The following is a 24,201-nucleotide window of genomic DNA, read 5'->3' as shown; positions in this document are numbered from 1 at the left end:
AGTGATTGCCGGATCCCGATAGACCCACATGCTTATCACACGAGCAGCACTTCTCAATTCGGAGGTCAGCTGATAACTTTGTTACCAGTGTATTGCACTGATACACAATTGATACGCCTCTACCAAGGTCTCCAAGAAATAAATAATCGACTGACAAGACAATTAGATAGTAGACACTATATGGTAGACAGTGGCAATCAAAGCCAAAACGCGCAAGCTTACATCCCAATAGCCAACTCTGTCTCACTTGCATCGCGAAAGTCAATCTAACAGTACTCCGTACACCCAGCAGCCTTACGTAAGGTACCATCCCAGTCCAGTTCGAGGGACCCGACAAAATTCCCCATCCGGAGCAACAATGGCATCATCGTCCCCTCCTCCTATCACACGCCTCTCCGCGCGCCTCTCCTGAAGATCGCCCGTTTCACAGATATGCAAGGTTTCTGGAAGATCTACGGAATGAACTTGCTTTTGCGGAGACAATAGTACGAATTCTCTTCGGAGTTAGTACTCCACAGCACGAAAGTATGGGGTATGACATAGATCAAGACGCGCAGCCGACTCCAAGGTAGCGTAGGCTTAGCAAATACTTTCTTTGCAGGAGTGAACGTGCCCGTCATCTCTTGGACTTGGAATAATGGTGACTCCATATGAGCAAATATTCTCACCTGAGCACGCAATCAAGGAGCGGTTGGCTGACGTAGTCCGTTCCGTTTGCATGGACTATCTGACTACGGAGTCCAAGCGACACCTTTCCCTGCTGCGTCGACAGCGATCGCTGATGTAACGCAATCTCTGAGTGTCTTTCATATCGTTGTAGCCTGTTCTCCAGTGTATTACCTCTAGACTACTTCTACTTCTAGGCAGCCATTAAGCTTGGCGTCGAGGGCAGTTTCTTTAATTCTGCCAAGATGAGCGGAATGCTTGCTGTACACCTTGAGGCCTTGGCATAGGGCTACTCAGTGAGGAACCTCGATTGCATCTGAATAGGACTTGTCATGCTGGGCTGCAACGCAAGGGATATGGATTAGATTGGTGTTTGTACCACAGCAAGAGAACGGTCCAATGACTGAATGGCTGTCCCGAGGCACAACCGCTTGCGAAATGAACAGATGGTCAATTGAGGGATCGCTAACCAGCAAGACCGATGGGGACCTCGATTTAGCTCTCATGAATGGACTACATACGTCTAATCCTCATTATAGTGGACGAGCACCAACAGAAACAGTCAACAAGTCGCCGACTTGAGACGACGCTACGATCAGTGAAGAAAAGAAATGTATGTACTGTGTTTGTTAATGTCAGAAGAGCTGATATTGGACTTTGCATGCAATTGAACGCTAATCAAAATATACGTATCAGTCCAGTTCAGAGAAATCAAGGGCACAGTGTAACATGCTACAAGCTCATTTCTGCAAGGAAGCGCCTGCAGAATGACTATAGACTACATGATGTCAAATCAATCGATCTTGATCGAACTGTATCGCGGTTAGCCCATTCTGATATACTCGAAGGGGCCATCATACCTGTAGATACGCCGGATGAAGGTATATGCCGTCAGGAATCCAACGGTCCCTGTCAGCAAGCCGTACACCGCACAAGCCAGGAAGCTGTAGCTGAAGAAGAGCAGACTCGATACGAAGCCTGTGATGTGGAGGTGGAAGAAGTAGTACCAAATGCAGTAGGCAAATACCCAGAAGGCGCTGCTTCCACCAGTCAGGAAGCTCTGCCACCACCAGTGATAATTCTACTGCGGTTAGCCTTCATGATACACAAAATAAAGGCGGAGTCACCTACCTCAGCACAGAGCTGGCTGTGCGTTGCGATGATGGTCACTTCGCTCACTGTGATAATGACAATCGTCGATACAGCGCTCAGGAAGCCGAAAACATAGTAATAGCCACTCTTGTCCTGCCACAAATTCTTGAACACAAAGAGTAGTTCAATGAACAGAACAGCAAATGGAGGTAACCCAGTGAGGGCAGCTCCCTGAATGCTATGCAAGTACCACGGTTGAGGCGGAATCTGACGCGCGATCGAGTTCGTCTTGGTCGGGTGTTCCCACGGTTTCGCTCGCACGAAGCCGTACCAGCTGCCAAGGTATACCAGGGGAACTTGAATGAGAAGCCATAACGCAAGCAGACCGACCAATGTCCCGAAAGGAATGGCCGTACTCGACGCTTGTGCCCAGACAAAAAGATTCAGGATGAAGATGAGGCAAAAGATCAATCCGGGGAAGAAAAGAGCTGTCTAGGCGGATTGTCAGTCGGAGTAAGAAGGAAACAGCAGGTCAACTTACGATGAGGGTATTCTTTCGCCAATGGACACCTCCAAAAGTCTTGTACAATCTCCCAGAGAAATATCCGGAGAGAAGGCCTGCAAAGACGAACAACCCCATGCCCACACTGACAAATCCACCTCGGAAACTGGGATTTAAGACACCCAAGCAACTGAGGATCAACAGCCCGGAAAACATGAAGAAGAACTGCATGCCTGAGCCCACCAATGGCGCTAGCAGACCGCTATACTCGGGCACCCGGAAAACGTCTCCATGGAGAAGCTTCCACCCGCTCACATCTTCCAGAGCTTCGTCATCAGACGATCCGTCGGCATCCCGCTCAACATCCGTGCCTTGATCCAGGAGGCCTTCTCCGTTCTTCTCGACTGACTTGGAGCGTAATTTGATCTTACCATCCTCCATAGCGCCGTCTCCGAGTCCCTTGATATCTCCTTGCACCGTCCTTCCCCAGATCACATAGACCGCCACACCGAGCACACCCGATATGATCAAAGAGTTCAGAACTGCCAGCCAATGTGTCACCGAACTTTCGCCTTGATTATTGAAGTAAAGGTCCCAGCGATTCGACCACTCGATACCAGGCTCTTCTTTAAAGTAGACCGAGTAACTGTATGGGATCTTCAGCGTGGCACCATCGTCTATCTCATCATCCTCCTTGGGAAGATACGAGGATTCAGGATACAACTCCTTCAGCCTCGACAGATTCGGAGCAATGTATAGTTCCAGACCCTCATGTTTGCCATGCACTTGTTTAGGACATCCGTCTTCCTCATAATTGCTGGCTGTGATGCTCTTCGGATAGATCTCAAAACCGACCACCACCTTTCCTCCTTCCGGAGCACTCCGCCAGCGGATGACTATATTGAAATGATTGTTGATGAAATAACGTGGCTTGCCGGTGCCGGGTGAAAAGTCCAGGTCCCCAATCTTGAATCCGGTGGCATAGTATTTGCGGCTACGGTCAACCGTGACGAAACTCGTTGCTCCAGGCAAATTGTCCGCAATCCATTCAGCCACATATCCTTCCCTGATCAGTTGCCGGCCCAATTTTACGTCCTTCCGTCCCACCTCCACCGTACAGAGTTTCTGGCATTCCACATTCCTCCCCATATGAAGCTCAAAATCCGAGGTCATGATGCGATCGCCGCGGAGGATCTCTCCCAGGTTGAGCGAGACACTCTTTCCTGAGCCGAACGGCGAGCCACCGTGACTCTTCCCACTTGGCGGACACACGAACGGAAGATCAAAGTAGGCATACTGTAGCTGCGTGTGGTCCGAGAAGATCTTGTTGACGAGGAGGGGAATGGGTTCGTCGTCGTTATAGCGCGTGACAGAGTAACCTACGGAATAAGATGGGACATAAGTTCACGTACAAAGAAACCTCCGTCAACGGCAAGCCTACCTGGTATGTAGAACGCGCAAGCGTGGCAGACGAATAACAGCCATATTGTCCATAGGCGAGGACATAACACCGATCGAAGTTTCATCATCTACGCAGCCGCAAAACGACTCTCTCCAAGGCGAAGTCCACGGCTATGTATCACACAAACACGCACAAGTAATCGGTTGAATGATATCGGTCGTGCGGGGCAAGTCCGATGGTCGACAAGTGCAGGTGGGCAAGCCAGCCGCCCTTGACGCACTCCGAATCCACCAACAAGCTTTGTCCAAGATAGACTAAACAGTATACGTTCTGTATCGATATGTGCAGACTCCGATGGGAGTATCGCAAAGTATCGCAAAGGAAAACGGAAATATGGATGATGAGAGGAAGAAGATGATTGTCAATGTGAGAGATGTGGCACCGAGTCGTCGGAATGCCACTGAGTAGCGACGGGAATTCCGCGATTTCACAGTCCAGCTTATTATAACGAAAGGAACGGCAGATAACGCCTTGTGAAAGAAAGATCAAGCATGAGGACGGGGAAGGGATGACTCGATCGTTGGAGAGAAAGTAACAATAACAAAGCTCAACTACATATAAAGGCCAGAACATGGGAGTAGAGGAGGGCATCCAGAATAGGCTTAGCTTCCATTCTTCAAGTGGATAACCATCAACTTATGAATAAACCATGCACAAAATATACACATCGTCACGTCTGAAATTCATTGCGATATGGAGTCTTCACCAAGCTTGCTTCAATAATCATCTTCAACAACTCCATGAGAGATTATGAACATACACAAATCTATCATGTCTAACCGTGTTATCTGGGGACTGAAGTTGAAAAGTTACACTAAGCTGTCCAAACGGTCGCCTATCAGGCTATTTCACATTCGGGGAAACTGATACGCAGAGGGGTAATCGTAAGATACTTTGTCGAGAATAAGAAGACAGAAGATGAAGCCGCCAACAGGACCGCATTGTGCTGGCAAATGAAAGACGTCCAGCCGATGGTCCACGAACCGACCGGACGAAGGTAAAAGGGAAGAGATTTGCGCACCGTCAGAAGTCCCAGAGATTACGAAGGATGACTCAGAAGATACTCTACAGCACCCTGAACGCTGCCACCTGAGCGTCGCAGAGCTTCCACATTCCTCTCGAACTCAAAGAAGCCCATATCGTTGAGTTGTCGGAGCTGGTCAGCGTATCTTTCCTCAGGCGGCCGATTGTCCTGCGGCGGAGGGCTTCCAACGCCGGCGCCCCCAAGCAGAGCCGCCAAAGGATTAGCACCGGTCGCACCTCCTTGGGCTCCCATGGCCTGCATCATCTGCGACAGCAGTGCGGGATCTCGAAGGAAGGGGTTCTGCTGCGGATTGAAAGGATTTACGCCGGCCTGTCCAGCCTGAGAACCTGTAGCTCCGAACATGGCGGGGTTCATCAAGAAACTGAATGGATTCTGAAGATTCTGCTGGTTCTGGCCTTCACTGGTAGTTGTACTGCCAGCAGAGGCGCTGCCAGTTGCTCCTTGCGTGCCTTGGGATTGATCGCCACCTGCAGCGGTCGAGGTACTTGACGGGTTAGCGCCGAAATTTGGTGGATTTCCACCGAAAAGAGCAGCGAAAGGATTGCCCGCTCCTAGCGCAGAAGCGAAAGGGTTGAAAGGAGGCGCACCCGCTGTGCCCGTATTCGCATTATTGTTGTCCTGGTTGTTTCTGCTCTCCTCGGGCGTCGTGTTGGTCACCCCAGGGGCTGGGAACGCACTACCTCCGCCCAATCCACCGCCACCAAACGCCCTCTGCATCTGCAACATATGGCGGATAGAATTGGGATCGGTGAGCATGCGGCGGAATTCAGGGCTCTGCATCATTTGCCGCACTCCAGGACCCATATCACGCAACATGGGATTTTGTTGAATCATCATGTCGATCATGGCTGGGTTTTGCAGGGCTTCATTGATGGTGGACTGAAACTGAGGGTTTTCAAGCATGTTGAGCATGCTTTCGGCGTCGGGAGGAGGTCCCATCTAGACGCATCAGTCAGCCGTTGAACTCCAGGAAGCAAGCAAAACTTCTCAATCGACAGTGGAACACTTACGCCGCCATCTGGACCGAACATGCCAGCGCCCGGAAGCTGCGCAAATCCAGCATATCTTGCACCTGTCAAGCCCGCGAGCGGGTTGTTACCGGTACCGGCAGCGAGATTGGTGGGCACAGCACCAGCTGCAGGAGCAGCCGAGGTACCAGTAGATGCAGATGTAGCCGCACTCTGCGTAGCCCCACTCTGTCTCTGATTGCTAGCAGCGCTCTTTACCAAATGGACAGTGTGGCCATCTTTGATCTTGTAAGTTGCTAAAGTTTCATTATCTTTGAGCACTCTCCCAGAGTAGATCAGACGCTGCCGCTCAGCTGGAGTATCGGCATATTCGGAAGATGAAAGCTTTTCTTTCAACTCCGAGACTTGAGTAGAAAGAGGAAGAGTGAGTGTATATTTGGCGTCATTGGAGGATTTGATTGTGAAGGTGATGGGCGAATCTTCAGTCGTGGCGGTATCGTCGGCCATGATACGTAATTCAGGTGCGGGAAGGAGTATGAGAGGCTGATGTGCTGCAGAGAGAGATCACAGTACAGTCAATAAAAGGGACAGTTGGTAGAATTCGAAGGGTGACAGAGAATATGAGACAACACAGGTAAAATGATGAAATTGAGACACAGATGAGTCGGCTGCCTTTCTGTAAGCTGGATATGGGAAGAGGCCCCTCTAGGCTGTAAGTGATTGGTAAGGTGGAAGCAGGCAGAATCACATCGACCGCCTTTCTTAATCAATGCACTGAGCTCATCACAGCGTGAATCTTGACAATAACGTCACGTGCATCAGGGAACAAACAGTATAAACCCACGTGACTGGAGCTTCTTTCTCCCTTCAGAGCTGAATTTTCACTTCTGGCTCCTCAGGACGCAGTTAGGCAATCCTCGCTCTTCTCGTGCAAGTATTTCCGACCCTGCTGCAATCCCTTCTCTGAGGACACTCGGTAATTGAGAGTCCTCTTTTGCAATTTCTCAAGCTGCAGCAATGGGATTGACTCTATTCTGAAGTCAAATTGACTGCAGTTGCGTCGTAAAACACTAGCAAACCTCAACCCTCGGTTTGGGCTTGAAACAGCCTAATCGTTCACTATGGCTACCACTTCGAACATGTTCATGTATTCCCTGACGATCCAGCCTCCGACTGCGATCACACAAGCTATTCTGGGCCAGTTTGCAGGGACCAAGGAGCAGCAGATCGTGACCGCGTCAGGGTCGAAGCTCACGATTCATCGTCCCGATCCGACTCAGGGCAAGATTACACCAATCTTTTCCCAGGATGTCTTCGGTATCATCCGTTCTCTGGCAGCCTTTCGGCTGGCCGGAAGCAGTAAAGGTATGTTTGACGTTCTCCCTCCTCGCCCCAATCGCAAGACCAACTTAGTGATTCGTGAAGCTTCCCGGGCAGCACGATCCTTATCTGCCGAACCGACCTTATTGGAAGCGGGACGTGCTGCGGTCGGCGTTGCTGACACTGCATGCTGTTTCTGAACTGTGCTGAAAGAATATTGCATATAGATTATATAATCATTGGTTCGGACTCAGGACGTATCACAATCATTGAATACGTTCCCTCCCAGAATCGGTTCAACCGTATCCATCTTGAGACTTTCGGCAAGTCCGGCGTTCGTCGTGTCGTGCCTGGTCAATACCTTGCGGTCGATCCAAAAGGTAGAGCTTGTTTGATTGCCTCTGTGGAGAAGAATAAGCTCGTTTATGTTCTGAATCGGAACTCGCAGGCCGAGCTGACGATTTCGTCCCCTCTGGAGGCCCACAAGCCGCAGACACTGGTCTTTGCGATGACGGCTCTGGACGTTGGCTACGAGAATCCCATCTTCGCGGCCCTCGAGGTTGATTATTCGGAGTCGGATCAGGATCCAACCGGTCGAGCGTACGAAGAGTCCGAAAAACTGCTTGTGTATTATGAACTTGACCTCGGTCTGAATCATGTTGTTCGCAAATGGGCAGATCCTGTTGACCGCACCGCAGCTATGCTGTTCCAGGTGCCGGGAGGAGCCGATGGTCCCAGTGGTGTCTTGGTATGTGCAGAGGATAGCATTACCTACCGGCACTCAAACCAAGATGCATTCAGAGTCCCGATTCCTCGACGCATTGGTGCAACGGAAAACCCCGACCGCAAGCGCTCTATCGTCGCCGGCGTCATGCACAAGATGAGGGGTGCTTTCTTCTTCCTTCTCCAGACTGAAGATGGCGACCTGTTCAAGGTTACCATCGATATGGTGGAGGATGACAACGGGCAACTGACTGGCGAGGTTAAAAGGTTGAAGATCAAATACTTTGATACAGTCCCTGTCGCATCCAATCTGTTGATCCTGAAGAGTGGTTTCCTTTACGTTGCCAGTGAAGCAGGAAACCATCACTTCTACCAATTCGAGAAGCTGGGAGACGACGACGAAGAGACTGAGTTCAGCAGTGAAAACTTTTCTGCGGATCCCTCTGTTCCCTATGAGCCGGTGTTCTTCCGACCGAGAGGAGCGGAGAACCTCAACCTCGTTGAGACACTCAACTCTCTCAACCCTTTGATCGATAGTAAGATCGTGAATCTTAACGAGGACGACGCTCCGCAGATTTACACTGTATCCGGTACTGGCGCCCGGAGCAGCTTCAGAACCCTCAAGCATGGTCTGGAAGTTTCTGAGATCGTGGAATCGGAGCTCCCTAGTGTGCCTTCTGCTGTTTGGACTACCAAGTTAACTCGTGCCGATGAGTTTGACGCTTACATTATTCTTTCTTTCGCAAACGGTACCTTGGTTCTCAGCATCGGTGAGACAGTTGAAGAAGTTACCGATACCGGCTTTCTTTCAACTGCTCCTACTTTGGCTGTTCAGCAGCTCGGTGAGGATTCGCTGATTCAGGTTCATCCGAGGGGCATCCGCCATATCCTTGCAGATCGGCGTGTCAATGAGTGGCCCGCTCCTCAACATCGTTCGATTGTCGCGGCTGCGACAAATGAGCGTCAGGTGGCGGTTGCCCTCAGCTCTGGTGAAATCGTGTATTTCGAGATGGATGCCGATGGAACCCTCGCTGAATACGACGAGAGACGTCAGATGTCGGGTACAGTCACATGCCTCAGTCTAGGCGAGGTGCCTGAAGGCCGTGTGAGAAGTTCCTTCTTGGCTGTCGGATGTGACGACTCTACTGTCCGCATCCTGAGCTTGGATCCAGACTCGACTTTGGAGAATAAGTCAGTCCAGGCTCTTACATCGGCCCCATCAGCGTTGAACATCATGTCAATGGCCGATTCAAGCTCGGGAGGCACGACACTCTACTTGCACATTGGCCTTTACTCCGGTGTCTACCTCCGGACTGTTCTCGACGATGTGACTGGCGAACTTTCCGATACTCGTACCCGTTTCCTGGGAGCCAAGCCAGTCAAGCTATTCCGTGTTTCCGTCAAAGGACAAACGGCTGTTCTCGCGCTCAGCTCCCGACCATGGCTGGGCTATTCCGACGTCCAGACGAAAGGTTTCATGCTCACCCCATTGGATTACGTGGGCTTGGAATGGGGCTGGAACTTCTCCAGTGAGCAGTGTGTTGAAGGCATGGTTGGTATCCAGGCACAGAATCTTCGGTATGTTCATCCCTCTCTACACTCTTGCTCACTTGTCCTTCGTGATCGTATGATGAGAGCTTTAATCCGAAAAGTTCATGTGGATCATCTCTTTAAAGTTTATATCTCCAATTGTTCCTACTGAGATCACTGCAATATACCAATTCCCAAAGTCAAACAATGTCTTACTTTGATGCATTTGACTAACTCGTTTACGCGACGACAGGATTTTCTCTATCGAGAAGTTGGACAACAACATACTGCAGGAGTCAATTCCTCTTTCAAACACGCCCCGTCGCATGCTTAAGCATCCAGAACAGCCATTGTTCTATGTTATTGAGTCGGACAACAATGTTCTATCACCGGCTACCAGAGCCAGATTGATCGAAGATTCCAAGGAGCGTAATGGCGAGACAAATGTTCTTCCGCCCGAAGATTTTGGCTATCCACGGGCGACGGGTCACTGGGCGTCTTGCATTCAAATCGTCGATCCCCTAGGTGCTAAAGCGGTGATTTCAACGATTGAACTTGAGGAGAACGAGGCCGCCGTCAGCATGGCAGCCGTACCCTTTTCTAGCCAGGACGATGAAACTTTCCTGGTGGTGGGAACGGCCAAGGATATGTTTGTCAACCCTCCCTCATCAGCGGGAGGCTTCATCCACATTTACAGATTCCAAGAAGATGGGAAGGAGCTGGAGTTCATTCACAAGACGAAGGTTGAAGAGCCACCTCTTGCTCTCCTCGCATTCCAGGGACGTCTTGCTGCCGGCATCGGCTCTACTCTTCGGATCTACGACCTGGGAATGAAACAGCTGCTCCGAAAATGTCAGGCTCCCGTGGTGTCTAAGACAATTGTTGGGCTTCAGACACAAGGTAGCCGGATTATTGTCAGCGACGTCCGCGAAAGCGTGACGTATGTCGTGTACAAGTACCAGGAGAACGTTTTGATTCCTTTCGTTGATGATTCCGTCTCTCGCTGGGCGACGAGCACCACCATGGTAGACTACGAGACTGTTGCCGGTGGTGACAAATTTGGTAACCTCTGGCTCGTGCGCTGTCCCAAGAAGGTCTCGGAGGAGGCAGATGAGGATGGATCGGGAGCCCACCTGATTCATGAGCGCGGTTATCTGCATGGCACACCGAATCGCCTGGAGCTGATGATCCACACCTACACACAGGATATCCCGACCAGCTTGCACAAAACACAACTAGTGGCAGGTGGACGGGACATCCTTGTGTGGACCGGGTTTCAGGGCACAATTGGCATGCTTGTGCCTTTTGTGAGCCGCGAGGATGTGGACTTTTTCCAGAACCTAGAGATGCAACTAGCCGCACAGTGCCCACCCCTCGCCGGACGGGATCATCTCATCTATCGCAGCTATTATGCACCAGTCAAGGGTGTGATTGATGGAGATTTGTGCGAAATGTATTTCTTACTGCCTAATGACACGAAGATGATGATTGCAGCGGAGCTGGATCGTTCCGTCAGAGAGATTGAGCGGAAGATCTCGGTAAGTCAACCCACTTCCAACGTTATGTCTGGGATGATGCCGCTAACGATACACATAGGATATGCGAACGAGGGTGGCGTACTAATAATTCTGATGGCAATTCCGGCGTCTGTGTGCGAGGGTCTATAGATACCCAATGACGATCATGCTAGATAAGCATATGTACAGATTTTATATCAACCTTCCGGTCCCCAAGCAGTCATGCAATCTGTAAGCAGATGTCTCTTGCCTCGCTCGGTCTTCTGCTTCTCTCGGTTGATCTTGAGCTGGATGCAGTCTGCACTCTCGTGTGCAGGTCTGTATGAGACGAGAATGAGGTTTTGCCCTCGACGATTTTTGAGTACGGTTTTATTCGTTATGCACCACGGATATTGAATCGTAATTTATCAGTCGGGACAGTCTCGTAGCTCTTATCTATAATGTATGAATCTAACCATATTCGCATATCTTCCTATATATCACGATTTCCATTCCGTAGAATCCTGCAATCTTCAAGTAGCAAAGTACCTAGATGAATGTAGCTCGCGCACGCTGATTGGCTGGTGCCCCTCATACTCTAGGTTTTCAATCATGCAGGCTGCCCTGAGCTGTTCCATACTTGGTCATCCTCTCCTCTTCTTTTCAGTTGAGTATATCACCACTGATCCAACCACCATCTGATAGGATAAAGCATACATCATGTCCGCTCAACCACCCGCCGAACAACCCTGGCACGCCGCCTTCCCAGCACCCCGCAATACCGCCCGCAGCATCTCCCGAGAAGAAATGCTCCAGTGGATGCGGGAGGGCAAGCAGCCAGGAAAGGACTACGTGCTTGTTGATCTGCGCCGGAATGACCACGAAGTGAGTTGCTGCCGTCTCTGTTACCGAAATCGTGCTTGTAATTGTAATCGTACTGATCTGTAACCCAGGGAGGAACGATCAAGGGCTCGCTGAACTTGCCCGCTCAGAGCTTGTATTATTCTCTGCCGACGGTGTATAATCTCCTTCGGGCGGGAGGGGTGAAGTACATTATCTGGTATTGTGGTATGTGGTTTGCCCTTTGCAGGATGTGCAGCGCTGTGCTTGACTTGTGGATTGATTGATTGCTCATACTGAGGTATAGGCTCTTCGGCGGGGAGGGGTACTAGAGCTGCGAATTGGTTTGCGGACTACCTTGAGGACCAGAAAGATGAGTCGATTGAGAGCCTGGTGCTGCAGGGCGGGATCAAGGGGTGGGTTGGGGCTGGTGAGGAATATAGGGAGCTGACGGAGGGGTTTGATGCACAGGTTTGGCAGAAGAATGGGATTGAGTTGAAGTGAGGCAGAGGAGGTAAGCTTGAGGATATATGTACATAGAACGATGACGATACTATTATCGGATATCTTGATTCATAATGCCGGCGGCCCAGAGACACTTTTCATCCTGGAAACGGGGCGTGATGACTTGGAATCTCTTCTTCGGCAATGTATTCAAGGCAATAGAGGAATGCCAGGCATGGTCGTCGCATTTGTCGCCTATTAGGTAGTAGGCATTACGCGGAGAATTAGCAGTTTGGGCGCCCATGATGCGGTAGAGCGTAGTCAAGTGAGAGACGAGGCATTGGCTCTGGGACGATGTCCGGATTGCAGTTCTGACTCGTCATGGAGCAAGCTTTCAAGTAGCACCTCAGACCGAGCTGCAATATCACACCTTAAACCTTCGTAAGGTCACCAAGTGCAATGAAATTATGTAGAAAGAAGAAAGAGCGACTCGACACTTCGTGACTAGTTGTAGCACACGATATCATATCCAAGCTGATCGCCGACAATGCCGGTCCATAGTCCACAATGCGGGGTCAAGAGCTTACTGCCATAGAAGGCAGGTCGACCCTTGATAATCAAGCATATCAGCCAGGATGCTCGGCTCTAGTAGAGAGACGTACAAAGACTCAAAACTTATCCGTTCTGATTAGCTGGAACGTCCGAGTCGCCGAGATTGGACCATGCAGTAGCATCGATTGGCCTGATAGTATTGCCCTCATCAGTCGCATACTTGAACCACAGATGCTTCAACTGACAGCCTGATAAACTCCGTGTTCCTGCTGCAACCTCGTTCCGCCCTGGCACTGACCCAATATCAACTCTCATCATGGCGTTCGCTCAAGCTATACTCTCCAACCCTGCAATTCCGATTGAAGATCGGCAACAGGCGCTCGACCGTGCTTTTTCCGACCCCGGTCTACCTTCAGCTCACACGACTTCTTCGTTCTGGCTCAGAACTCCACATCCCGAAATTGCCCAGGCGCAGTCTACTGAGCTGCCATCTGAGGCAGAAGTAGTCATCATCGGTTCTGGAGTGACTGGGACCTCAATTGCAAGAACTCTGCTGAAGTCCCGCAAGCCTGGGAAGGAGACCAAACCCCGACCGGCTGTTGTTATCTTGGAAGCGCGCGATGTCTGTAGTGGTGCCACCGGCCGCAATGGCGGTCATATCCTTGAGACAGCGGAAGAGTTTGCAGAGCTCGAAGCATCGCATGGCCTTGAAGCGGCTAAGAAAGTTGTGAGGTTTCGAACGGCTCATCTGCAGGAGATCCTAAAGACCGCTGATGAGTATGGACTGACGGAGGAGACTCAAGCGAGAAAAGTTCAGTTTCTATGTGTGTATTTTGATGAAAGAGGTTGGAAAGGGGCTTTATCTCGCCTGCAACGTTTGAAAGAGTGTTTGCCAGATGAAACCGCCGAGTGGAGAGCATATGAGAGAAATGAGATTCCAAAGGTGAGTTGCAGATTTCCTTTCACTTAGGCTCATCTGGGGTTGCTTTTGCTGAAACGTGCAGGAATTCTGCCTCCCTCATGCTCGAGGCATCGTCGCTGGTCCGGCTGGTGCTATCTGGCCTTACAGATTTATCACTGGCATTTTGGCTCACTTGCGCAGCGAATTTTCCCGGGATCTGCTGATTGAATCCAATACACCGGTGACAGCTATTCGTGATGTTACAACTGAAGAGGCGACTTCGTTGCGATATTCGGTCGAAACAACCCGAGGCACAATCCGCGCTCGTCACGTCATTCACTGTACCAACGCTCACGCTGGCCATCTTGTTCCCGGATTGAGAGGCCGTATTTACCCAGTCCGAGGGCAAATGTCTGCGCAGACACCGGGAAGCAAGTTCCGCAATCAGGGAACCGAGCATTCTTGGATTTTCAACTATGACCGGGGATTCGATTATCTAACCCAGTTACCACGGTCCGAGGCAGGCGAGATGATGATGTTCGGAGGCGGGTTTGCTCAAGGCGAGCTCGGTGGTATTGGCGACTTTGGTATCTCCACCGACTCGGAGCTGAGCCTGTACGTTGATATCCATCTGTCTGGTGCGTTGAGCGCTATTTTTGGTCGCGAGAACTGGGGCAGCATTCCAGGTCCCAGTGTGGAGAAGATGTGGACGGGGAATATGGGTTTCAGCGCAGACGGCTTCCCATGGGTAGGGCAACTTCCCGTGTCTCTGACTGAAAGGGAACAGAAAGAGAAGGGCCAAGGAGCCGAATGGATCTCTGCCGGATTTTCAGGGGAGGGAATGGTGTATGCATGGCTGTGCGGAAAAGCTCTGGGAACGATGGTACTGGCTTATGACGATGAACTGCTAGAGACAGAATCCGCAGACCTCTCCTGGTTTCCAGAGCAGATGCTGGTGACTGAGAAGAGGATCAAGGAATCTGTTCTACCTCGCGATGTCGATGGTATATCATCTTATTTGCAGTAAACCAGGTAGTGGAAAGATACGGGAGACTTCAGAAGAGAGAGAGGTGAAAAGGTAGTGACTGTCAGTCATGTGCTCTAAGCTAGTTTGTCTGTTTATGGGGCGACTTGCACTCCTTTGCCCATGTTCATTCTCTTATTTACCAATGCATCCAGCCAGTAAGCCATCATTTCCAGGTCTTCCCATCTCCCATGGCGAGCAATCACCGCATTCACGCCTACAATCGGACTTCCTCATCCTCTTCACTTCTTATGGCCTGAGCACTATCCTGTCCCCAAACCTTGCAAGACCATCTGAACCCTTTATAAATGGTCGTTTCGAAGTGTTCTAAAGACCCTGCAAGATCTTTGCAATATGGTATGGATGCCAGACGGGTGGATTGTGAGTAAGGTCCAACAAATCCAATCGCCCGAATGAGCAATGCTCTTATCTGGTCCTGATACTTTGTGAACATCGTTCTATAGACCTGAGCTGTGGGTCTGTTTAAACCTATTCTCAAAACGGCAGGTCGACCCTGGCAAAGAGCAGACGCAAACCATCTGATTAAGGGATCGTGGGCGACGGAGAGAGTAATTGTATTGGCCACTGCGGAGACTGATCATGAATCTGCATCAAATAAGTTACATCAATGTGCTGCCGCCTGTCTGCCATCAGGCTGGAGATCAATTGTACCTTCGTAGACGCGAAAGAGCTCCAACTTCGGGCTGGCGGACATATTCCTGGAATTTGGAAGATTTGCCAAGGAGTCGAGAGCTTCCATTTGCCTCAGCTCTTGCTTATACAGTATCGGAAAATAGGCTAGCTTGATTTTGACAAGGCGTTGATGTCCATTATGGCGCTGTTCCCTGACGGCGAGATTGGGTGCATCAACCTGCCTTGTTGATTTTGCTTTCATAAAGCAGTTGAAACAGGATCATCGCGTTTCGTCTGGAGATCATTCGGCATTTCAAGCAAATCAACTAATTTAGAATCCCGGGTGCAGACTAATGCATGAGGCCGAATATCCCTTTACGGCAGGTCGACCCCCTTTTGCCAGACGGTAACCCAACCTTCAAATGAACCTTGACACTTCCCCCCGAGTGAATTATGGCTTCATTGGGACTCATCTCTGTTTTTTCTAGCTCGTTTCTTATCTGATCCCATGCATTCCCCCGCATTTTGGCGATGTCTAGATTTGCCTCTCGATTTGGCTGAAGTGTCTTATTGAAATATGTGCACCAGTTGTTCGCTAGACTTGCGTGTGTAGACATAGCCAGCATCTTTAATCATTTATCAAGCATTGGCTGCCCACTGGATACGAAGCAATGCTTCATCAACAGAGCAAGACAGGCTCGACTTTGGCGAACAGAGGAGAAATCCTACTAAGGTCCTCTTTTATCTTCGGATCTATATCGATACCCTTCAGCATTGATGGCAGACGGTCAACGCGACCAAACACCAAGCATTCGCCAGGAGGAAGGCAATCTTCCTCCAGGGACTTTTCTTTTGATCACGGGTAGGTATCCATGTCACTTTGCAGTATCGTCAATGTCTAATTGAGGTACAGAAGATGACGCAGAGAATCATGGACGACGTCAGATCCTACTCAGTCCGGTGCCAACCAGAGATCCCAACGAGCCATTGGTGCGTCATTTGGTCCTTTCTACAACTGTGATTAACTGTAGTGTTAGAACTGGAGCACAGCGCGGAAGGCATGCAACTTTACTCTGGTGCTGGCGGTGACAGCGCTGATATTCACCGCGTCAGTCTCTCCTTGTTGATAAAACTAGACCCAAGCTGATGCGTTCACCAATGCATTCCAGACTGTCGATTCAGGCCATCTTTTGGCAGTTGATGGTCCCTGACCTGCAAGTAACTTATACCCAGCTCAACTGGGCCCTGTCGGTTAATTTTGTCGGTCTTTCAATGGGATGTGTGATATCCATTCCGCTGGCGAAGAAATTCGGACGGAGACCTGTGTACCTGGTTTCGACCGCGTTGATGCTGGTGACGTCTTTCTGGATATCAAGATTGGAGAGCCTCACGGAGCTGTATATCGCCAACTTGCTTCAGGGACTCGCCGGGGCGACAAATGAGTCGATTGTTCAGATCACGGTATGTTTCCTGCTGGTTGAGTGTTTCGGAGCTCATGCTTCTAGATCGCCGATCTCTTCTTCGTACATCATCGCGGAGGAATGAATGCTCTGTACATGACTATGGTGATGATTGGGGTAAGTAAACCCACCCGCGTCGCCGACCGCAGCCACGCTCATTTGTGCCATAACAGAGCTTCCTCTCTCCCATGGCAGCTGGGACTCAAGCAACACGACAAGGCTGGCGGGCATGCTATCGGACAATGGGCATCTGCAATGTGATTCTTTTCGTTCTGTTCATGTTTCTCTACGAGGAGACCAAGTACTCCAAGGTCATTGAAGGCGTGAGAGCGTCCGCGGGACCTGCTGGGGAAGCTCAGCAGGTTTCCGTGGACAATTTCAAGGCGGATCGCAAGTCCGATCTCGAATGCCCTGCGAGTATGGTGCAGACGAATACGGCAGGCCACCATGAACTCGATCACACCGTCCCCGTGAAGACCTGGAGACAGAGGCTCAGTCTGTGGACCTACACCCCGGAGCCGATCTGGCCGTATTTTTATCGTCCGTTTGTCGTGCTAACCACGTTCCCTGCCGTCCTGTTCTGCGCCGTGCAGTATGCCTGCGGCATAGCGTTGCTAACCATCATGTCGAGTGTGATCTCTCTGGCGTTTCCCATGCCTCCTTACTTGTTCACTGCACAGCAGATTGGATTCATGAGTGTCGGCCCGTTCATTGGCAACTTGATTGGGTCGTTCTACGGGGGATTTCTCGGAGATCGATCGATCTTGTTCTTTGCACGGCGTAACAAGGGCTACTACGAGCCGGAGATGCGTCTATACATTCTTCATCTTCCTGCCTTGGCCTTGTGCGGGGGCCCAATCATGTTTGGGACCACAGTTGCCAGGGTAAGCGTTCCGACGACTGTGTCTTCTGCCTGACCGACAACTGATTCTCATTAGGGCATGCACTGGATCTGGCCGAGCATCGGCGGCGCACTATTTGGTTTTGGACTGGGCAGTATTGGCGATGCAGCTTTGACGCTGGTGATTGACAGCTATGTTGATGTACGATGCCCAACCCTTTTCCCTGCTGGTTCATGGGCTATTCTGACTAGCGGGTCGGTGCTAGATCACTGGTGATGCCTTCACAGGTGTCACGTTTCTACGCAACGCAATCGGCATCGGAGTCCCCTTTGCTATCTCGCCTTGGATGCAGCGGAGCGGATTGACCAACATGTTCATCGCCTGCGGGATTATCAGTCTGGCGATCACCATGACCATCATCCCGATGGTGATGTATGGGAAAAAGATTCGGGTGAGGACCGCAGGTCGGTATCGATTGATGGCCGCTCAACAGGGGCAATGAATTTTATTTTTCCAGTTTGTCGTCCTTCCAAACCCTGATTCGGGGGATCCATCGGACAGAAAGGCTGGGGAGACGGGACCCAACTCCGCCGGGCTGGAAGTCGGCACCTGGCGTGATCGGAAAACTGTCAAGTCTCAGACTTTTATATGCAGGTGCTAAATCGGAGACACTGTCGGTGGTCTATACTTCGGCTAAGAGCGGATAGAACTGGAGTAGCTCCATAGAGCCAATTCTAGAATTTGGCTCGGTTATCCTCGTCTTTGATCATGAGAAAGGTAAGAGGTAAACAGTTCAATTGCGAAAAAGCAGTCAGGAATTGATCCAAGTTATCTAATATTTCCATGTTATTATCAGATGGGAGACAAGAATTAATGTCAACGCATATTTGACTTTTGATTTATTTAGCCGGGCCTTGTACCAAGCTTGCTAGTCCGGTAGGCGCATCAAAGGGCGTGCACCGCAGCCACAGACAGGCCAGCACTGAGGAGTCATGATGTCGATGAAAGGCGCGAATCAAGCAGGAAAAATCCCGGTATTGTATTTGATACTACCTTAGTATCAAGGTCCTCATTACAATGCTATTGAAAACTTAGGAAAACCATGCGGATGTGAAATAAATAGTGAAGCAATAATGGAAGACCATCATTATTGCGTGATCATCATACTATACTGAACAGAACCAGGTTGATCACCATTCTATTGATGCTCTTTTTCTTCTGGTGTCGTCATCCTCTTCTGATGAATTTGTAATCTCCTACCTCTTTAACTATTCCAGCAGTGTTCTCAGTGTATTAAGGTATGATGGAATACGAGCAAGGGCATTGTCATGGCAAGGGCGCAGACTGAGCATTAGTCATTTCCTCAAACTGGCCAATCAGGGCTTCTTCCCATTGCAGGTTGGGTAATGCTTCTTTTTTCTCCCAACTTGTTCTCGTCCACCTTACATATGATCCATCACCATGATCAAGTATAGTTTGGTCCTGTACTGTACTATCTCATCGACCATCCGTCAATCGGGAAGTTGTTTTGAGATCACACGTGCTCTGTGGCTTTCTCTGGCTGATGTTCTCATGATCCATCCTTGCTATTGAGTCGGTCAGTCCAGATGTCGCAATCCGTGGCTGATCGTTTCCCCGTATTGCTGCATTTCCATACTTGCTTCACCTCCAAGCTAGGAGGAATTTGAACTTTCTTGATGCAAATGACTCATGAACTTTCAACGATGCTTAGCAATCCATGCTGTTCTCAACTTGAAGATGCAGATGGGGGTTTCTCCTGCCTTTATAAACATGCATTGTTTCCCTTGCTCCCCGTTGTAATTCCATCTCGTCTAATTTTTATACTACTCTGATATAGACCCTCAGGGCTCCACTGCTGCTCTTTTCCATTACTCAACAGCAATACTCCCGTCACCCCATCCCTGGATTCTCCAGTCATAGCTTCCGCGGAAATTTCCGTCGCTTTCCTTTTTTATTATTTTTGATCGGAGTAAATATAACTTGCGTGATCCCTGGACTGCTGCGTCTGCACTTTCCTTTCATATACAACCGGATCGAACTGCGCTGAGGCGCTGCGTCTCTATACTTCATCCGCTCGATTGATCAGCTCCTCTCAATGGCGGCTTCAATTATCACTCGGGGATCCAGTTCCCTGGAGTCGCTGACTGGACGCTCTCGTCCCAAGATCCAGATCGACCTTGCCAATCAGACAGAGGGACTTGTCAGCTCGTATACCACCAAGGACCACATCGAAGGAACCGTGACCATCAAAGTAGACCATGACACGCGCTTTGAAGACGTCGAAATCACTTTTGAAGGTGCGACTTCCCCCGTCAGGTGCCAGGGTTGCGTGCATGCTAACGGACGAGAGTAGGAACAGCAAGAACGTCGGTCGAGCGGGCAGCCTACCCCGGCCGCACAGGGGCTTATCAGACATTCCTCAGGCTGCGCCAGCCCATTGATGACGCCGCATACCCAACTCCCCGCATTCTTGAGAGTGGACGCTCCTACCAGTTCCCCTTCACCTTTGTCGTCCCCGATCGTCTGCTCCCCCATGTCTGCACCCACCCCAAGACCAACGTCCATGTGGAGCGGTCCCACACATTGCTGCCCCCAACCTTGGGGGACCCCATGCTCGCCAGCAACGGAAAGACATTGCTGGACGACATGGTGCCCGAGATGTGCCAGATCTCGTACATGATCCGGGTTGTCGTGCACCGCAAGCCCGCCGGTGAGAGCGGCGCGCGCAAGCCCCTCGCCTCGGCGGGAAAGAAAGTGCGCATCATCCCTACCGTCGACGAGGAACCGCCACTCAACGTCCTCGAGGGCGAAGACGTCTACTGCACCCGCAAGGAGAAGGGCGTCAAGCGCGGACTCATGCGCGGCAAGCTGGGCCGCTTGGTTGTGGCCGCCTCGCAGCCCAAACCCGTTCAGCTGACTGCGCCCCAGTGCGAGACAAAGGACTCCGTCGGGACCGTGGCAACCATCAACCTGCGCTTCGATCCCGTCGGCAACGAAGCCCCGCCCCGGCTCGGCAGCGTCTGGAGTAGACTGCGCGTATCGACATACTACGGCGCTGTCCCTTGGGGAGACTACCCGTCCGCCCTGTCGGCGACCCTGTGGGCGCAGGCCGGGAAGAGTGTCTACACCGAGATCCTGCCGCTGTCTACCCTCTGCGTCGCCTCCGCCCAGTGGACTAAACATTCGGTCTCGGGCCCGGTCCGCCGGGACTCATTGGAGTCTACCTCCTCGTCGGAGTCGCTGACGGGGCCCTCTGCCGCTTTCTCGGGGAGCACCTACTATACCGCCTCGGTAGTGGTGCCCGTCTCCCTTCCCGCGTCCAAGGCCTTTGTTCCGACCTTCCACTCCTGCCTCATTTCCCGAATGTACGCCCTCGACCTGAGCATCTCGTACCACACTCCGAACGCCAACATCCTGACTCCCACCGCCTCCCTTCGCGTTCCACTTCAGCTCACCTGCCAGCCCAAGGCAGATGCGCGCCCTAAGTACGGGGTCCACGAAATCACCCTGGCAGAGGTGGACGCCGAGTTCTTCAGCCCTCGCAGCGTTGCGCCCCCATCCATCACCTCCTGCGAGTCTTTTCCTCTGCCGCAGTCGAACCCCATCGCGCCCCCGCCGGAGTATACCGCCATCCGGGCGCCGTTGCTGGCGAGCGAGCAACCACGGCGAGTTGCTGCTGGTTGATGATGGAAGAGGAGTGATATGATGACATTACTAATCGCATGGCGTTTTTGATTGCTTGTATGATATACCCATTGACATCTTGATACCATAGATTGATGTTTGCTTCAAAAGTTTGGGCGCTCCCGTTGCATTTTTTATTAGATTGGTTTCTGTTGGACAGTTTGCTTCGATATTTCTATATTAATATAATCAATCCATCATCATAATATCTTCTTACAAACCTGTTGTCCTTGGGAGTAAGTAGGGAGCGTGTACGCTCCATTTACGCTACCACATTTCCTGCAATTGTCACCGCGTCAACGATACCACTAGATATCGTCTATAATTCCCTAATCGTTGGCAATGTCAAGAAAAAGAATATCCGACGAAAAAAAGAGAATATGACAAGGGTGGGATTCGACCACGCCCCTTGCGAGACACGGAAACTAATGACATACATACCTTACTTCTAGACCACATCGATTCTTGGGTTCACCTCTGATGCTAATGGAGTATTTCTACTTGGGAACAACATCGCAGGAGTAAGGACAAATACTGGTCTCTATTCTGCAAACACCAAGCAAGTCCCACACGCAACTTCTTACATGACGAATCCCGGCATGTAAGGATCTTCTACGCGTGTAAACTTGCTTTCTGCGCGAGATACGGTTGAATATACCTCAACTCAGAGCGAGCTAAATGCCAGTGTTCATCACATCCCCTGGTGCTCAGCTTTTCTCCTCCGGCCTGAAGTATGAATTTGACGTCCCCACCATGAAGGACCTAGTCATGAGCGCTGGGATGGTCATTTCATCTATGTATACGCTGACGTGAGTGCCGTTCACCGTTGTGGTTAGTGCTTACGGAGAGAAAGTGTGAGACACTGAGAGCTATGCTGAAGCCAATTAGACGAGGAATACGGTGTTGGTGACCAGGAGGCTGAATCGTCGGCACGATTGAAGTGGTCTTATCCTATCGTCTACAGCTACAAGGCGAGAGAGAAATCTCACATGGTGGGGTTGGATGCTCCTCTGCCTGAGCTATCTGGATTATGGGCTCATCTAGCTTACCAACGCTGTGTATATGTATGTCAGACTGAAGGGTTGAAACAACTTGGTTTGGACTGGTCGTATAAATTGGGCCTCATTTCATGACTTCAATGCCAACTCATCCGACTCGGCATCATGACAGACACCACCCAGTTAACCGCCCTGGAGACCTTTCTACAGGCGCATCCCAGTGTCAAATACATCCCACCCTCCTCTGCTGAATATCCAATGGCTCGCAAGGTCTGGAATGGCTCCCGCCGCGACAACCCGCTGGCCATCGTCCAGCCGCAGTCCCCTTCCGACGTGGCCTCCCTGATCAGATTCGCCAGATCCCAGTCCCTTCCCTTCACACTCCGCTCGGGCGGCCACAACCTGGAAGGCCGAGCCCTTGTTGACGGCGCTCTGCTCATCGACCTGCGCGCTCTGAACGCCGTCACCGTCGCAGCGGATCGCAAGTCCGCCATCGTCCAAGGCGGCATCTTGCAGGGAGAGCTCGCCAACAGGCTCTGGGCAGAGGGTCTAGCCACCCCGACAGGAACAATCCCGTCCGTAGGGCTGGGCCACATACGGCGGATACGGGCCCTTCTCCTCGCACTGGGGCCTAGGCTCAGACCAGATCCTCGGCGCGGCTGCCATCAACCCGGACGGCGAGATCATCGCAGCCGACGAGGCTCTTCTCCAGGGCATCCGCGGCGCAGGGGGCCTATTCGGTGTGATTGTCGACCTCACCATCAAGATCTACCCGCTCACCACGGTAAGCACTCTTCCCTTGAACCCCATGCCAAAGCTAACACCCCCACCCAGCTCCTAGCCGGCGCCATCCTCTACGATTCAACCGACATCACCAAAACCTTTATCGACTTCAACGCCGCCTACCGCGCCCTCCTCGACTCAGACCCCCTCCCCCCACAACTCACCATCCAACAAATCGCCTTCAACAGTCCCTCCGCAGGCCGCCTCCTCGCCGCCATCTTCGTCTGGAGCAGCCCCGACACAACCGCCGGCCACGCCTGGGCCGCCAAAATCGCCGCCCTCGCCCCGACCCTCGCCAACACCGTCGCCGAAACCACCATCCCGTCCCTACTCGCCTCCACCGGCGCCCTCGTCCCGAGCACCGCCTACGGCGCCCCCAGCACGCACAGCATCCGCAGCATCACCCCCGCCGTGGCGGAGACTATCGGACAGTATCTCGCGACGATGCCGTCCGACCCGGGCACGATGCTCTCCATACATTAGCTGCGAGGCCCGTTAGCCACGTAGTAGACTCACTCTAATGTCTTCGCGGCAAGAGAGCCACATTATATGCTCGAGATTTTAGGGTACGCGGCGGAGGAGACGCTCAGCGCGGAAGCCATGGAGTGGGCCGTGCAGATGGCGCGGGGGATTGAGCATGTGGATCCGGGGAATGTGCTCCCGACGGCGTATGTGTCGTTGTATAATACTGCCGCTGCTGCTGCTGCATCATCTAATGAGGTGCTGCGGAGAGTGTATGGAGACAAGGCTGTGATTGTACGACATCTGAAGAGGGGGTTTGATCCGGGGAATGTGTTTGGGCTGAGGGTGCCGTCGTTGTAGACGAGATATATATACAATGCGACATGGAACGTAGTCAACAGACATCTCCTAAATCTATCCATCGATCACGACATATCGATTCTAGTAAAATGACAACACCTAATCTAACCATGCTGAATCGTCCGAGAACAAGGAACTTAGGGGCCTAGGGCTAGAGACAGACGAGGCTGTCGTGGGGGTCAGAATAGGAAGTTAAGATATGATTACGGAAAATCCTACAAGTATGGCAAGGTGTCCGAGCGGTCTAAGGAGCACGGTTCAGGAACTGGACCTACAAACTGATTCATCAGTTTCCGTGTCTCGCAAGAGGCGTGGGTTCGAATCCCACCCTTGTCATTGATTTTTTTTTTTTTTTGGTCTTCATCTAAACGACTGGAGTACGGCCTGCAGCAT

At 51.3% G+C, this 24,201-nt stretch overlaps 9 protein-coding genes and 1 non-coding gene across 10 annotated transcripts; 8 read left to right on the top strand and 2 right to left on the bottom strand.

Annotated features, from left to right (window-relative positions):
* Positions 1 to 1,459: 1,459 nt before the first annotated feature.
* Positions 1,460 to 3,789, bottom strand: Aspvir_010051 (transmembrane 9 family protein; the record flags this gene model as incomplete). The annotated part of the gene is made up of 5 exons (XM_043273187.1): positions 1,460 to 1,478; positions 1,527 to 1,747; positions 1,798 to 2,250; positions 2,300 to 3,639; positions 3,702 to 3,789. The coding sequence occupies 5 exons, from the start codon at positions 3,787 to 3,789 to the stop codon at positions 1,460 to 1,462; spliced, it is 2,121 nt and encodes a 706-aa protein (XP_043129122.1).
* Positions 3,790 to 4,761: 972 nt separating this feature from the next.
* Positions 4,762 to 6,242, bottom strand: Aspvir_010050 (ubiquitin domain-containing protein DSK2; the record flags this gene model as incomplete). Its single annotated transcript, XM_043273186.1, has 2 exons — positions 4,762 to 5,706; positions 5,778 to 6,242. The coding sequence occupies 2 exons, from the start codon at positions 6,240 to 6,242 to the stop codon at positions 4,762 to 4,764; spliced, it is 1,410 nt and encodes a 469-aa protein (XP_043129121.1).
* Positions 6,243 to 6,856: 614 nt separating this feature from the next.
* On the top strand, positions 6,857 to 10,931 carry Aspvir_010049 (DDB1/RSE1 family protein; the record flags this gene model as incomplete). The annotated part of the gene is made up of 4 exons (XM_043273185.1): positions 6,857 to 7,100; positions 7,283 to 9,356; positions 9,562 to 10,846; positions 10,905 to 10,931. The coding sequence occupies 4 exons, from the start codon at positions 6,857 to 6,859 to the stop codon at positions 10,929 to 10,931; spliced, it is 3,630 nt and encodes a 1,209-aa protein (XP_043129120.1).
* Positions 10,932 to 11,524: 593 nt separating this feature from the next.
* Positions 11,525 to 12,148, top strand: Aspvir_010048 (putative arsenate reductase (Arc2); the record flags this gene model as incomplete). Its single annotated transcript, XM_043273184.1, has 3 exons — positions 11,525 to 11,689; positions 11,758 to 11,872; positions 11,952 to 12,148. 3 exons carry the CDS (start codon positions 11,525 to 11,527, stop codon positions 12,146 to 12,148), a joined length of 477 nt encoding a protein of 158 aa, XP_043129119.1.
* An 808-nt stretch (positions 12,149 to 12,956) lies between these two features.
* Positions 12,957 to 14,568, top strand: Aspvir_010047 (NAD(P)/FAD-dependent oxidoreductase; the record flags this gene model as incomplete). The annotated part of the gene is made up of 2 exons (XM_043273183.1): positions 12,957 to 13,583; positions 13,645 to 14,568. The coding sequence occupies 2 exons, from the start codon at positions 12,957 to 12,959 to the stop codon at positions 14,566 to 14,568; spliced, it is 1,551 nt and encodes a 516-aa protein (XP_043129118.1).
* Positions 14,569 to 15,975: 1,407 nt separating this feature from the next.
* On the top strand, positions 15,976 to 18,002 carry Aspvir_010046 (putative MFS transporter; the record flags this gene model as incomplete). Its single annotated transcript, XM_043273182.1, has 8 exons — positions 15,976 to 16,060; positions 16,112 to 16,188; positions 16,236 to 16,306; positions 16,368 to 16,659; positions 16,704 to 16,775; positions 16,832 to 17,542; positions 17,597 to 17,701; positions 17,766 to 18,002. The coding sequence occupies 8 exons, from the start codon at positions 15,976 to 15,978 to the stop codon at positions 18,000 to 18,002; spliced, it is 1,650 nt and encodes a 549-aa protein (XP_043129117.1).
* Positions 18,003 to 19,616: 1,614 nt separating this feature from the next.
* On the top strand, positions 19,617 to 21,205 carry Aspvir_010045 (arrestin (or S-antigen), N-terminal domain protein; the record flags this gene model as incomplete). Its single annotated transcript, XM_043273181.1, has 2 exons — positions 19,617 to 19,818; positions 19,875 to 21,205. The coding sequence occupies 2 exons, from the start codon at positions 19,617 to 19,619 to the stop codon at positions 21,203 to 21,205; spliced, it is 1,533 nt and encodes a 510-aa protein (XP_043129116.1).
* A 1,163-nt stretch (positions 21,206 to 22,368) lies between these two features.
* On the top strand, positions 22,369 to 23,469 carry Aspvir_010044 (FAD-binding oxidoreductase; the record flags this gene model as incomplete). The annotated part of the gene is made up of 3 exons (XM_043273180.1): positions 22,369 to 22,782; positions 22,850 to 22,987; positions 23,038 to 23,469. The coding sequence occupies 3 exons, from the start codon at positions 22,369 to 22,371 to the stop codon at positions 23,467 to 23,469; spliced, it is 984 nt and encodes a 327-aa protein (XP_043129115.1).
* A 66-nt stretch (positions 23,470 to 23,535) lies between these two features.
* Aspvir_010043 (uncharacterized protein) lies at positions 23,536 to 23,808 on the top strand (the record flags this gene model as incomplete). The annotated part of the gene is made up of 1 exon (XM_043273179.1): positions 23,536 to 23,808. The coding sequence occupies one exon, from the start codon at positions 23,536 to 23,538 to the stop codon at positions 23,806 to 23,808; it is 273 nt and encodes a 90-aa protein (XP_043129114.1).
* A 225-nt stretch (positions 23,809 to 24,033) lies between these two features.
* Aspvir_010042 lies at positions 24,034 to 24,144 on the top strand. The gene has a single exon. It is a non-coding gene; the product is annotated as a tRNA-Leu (tRNA).
* Positions 24,145 to 24,201: the final 57 nt, after the last annotated feature.

This window comes from Aspergillus viridinutans (assembly GCF_018404265.1).
Source record: "Aspergillus viridinutans IFM 47045 DNA, scaffold_9, whole genome shotgun sequence".
Taxonomy (NCBI): domain Eukaryota; kingdom Fungi; phylum Ascomycota; class Eurotiomycetes; order Eurotiales; family Aspergillaceae; genus Aspergillus; species Aspergillus viridinutans.
This window is presented reverse-complemented; position numbering and strand designations above follow the sequence as displayed.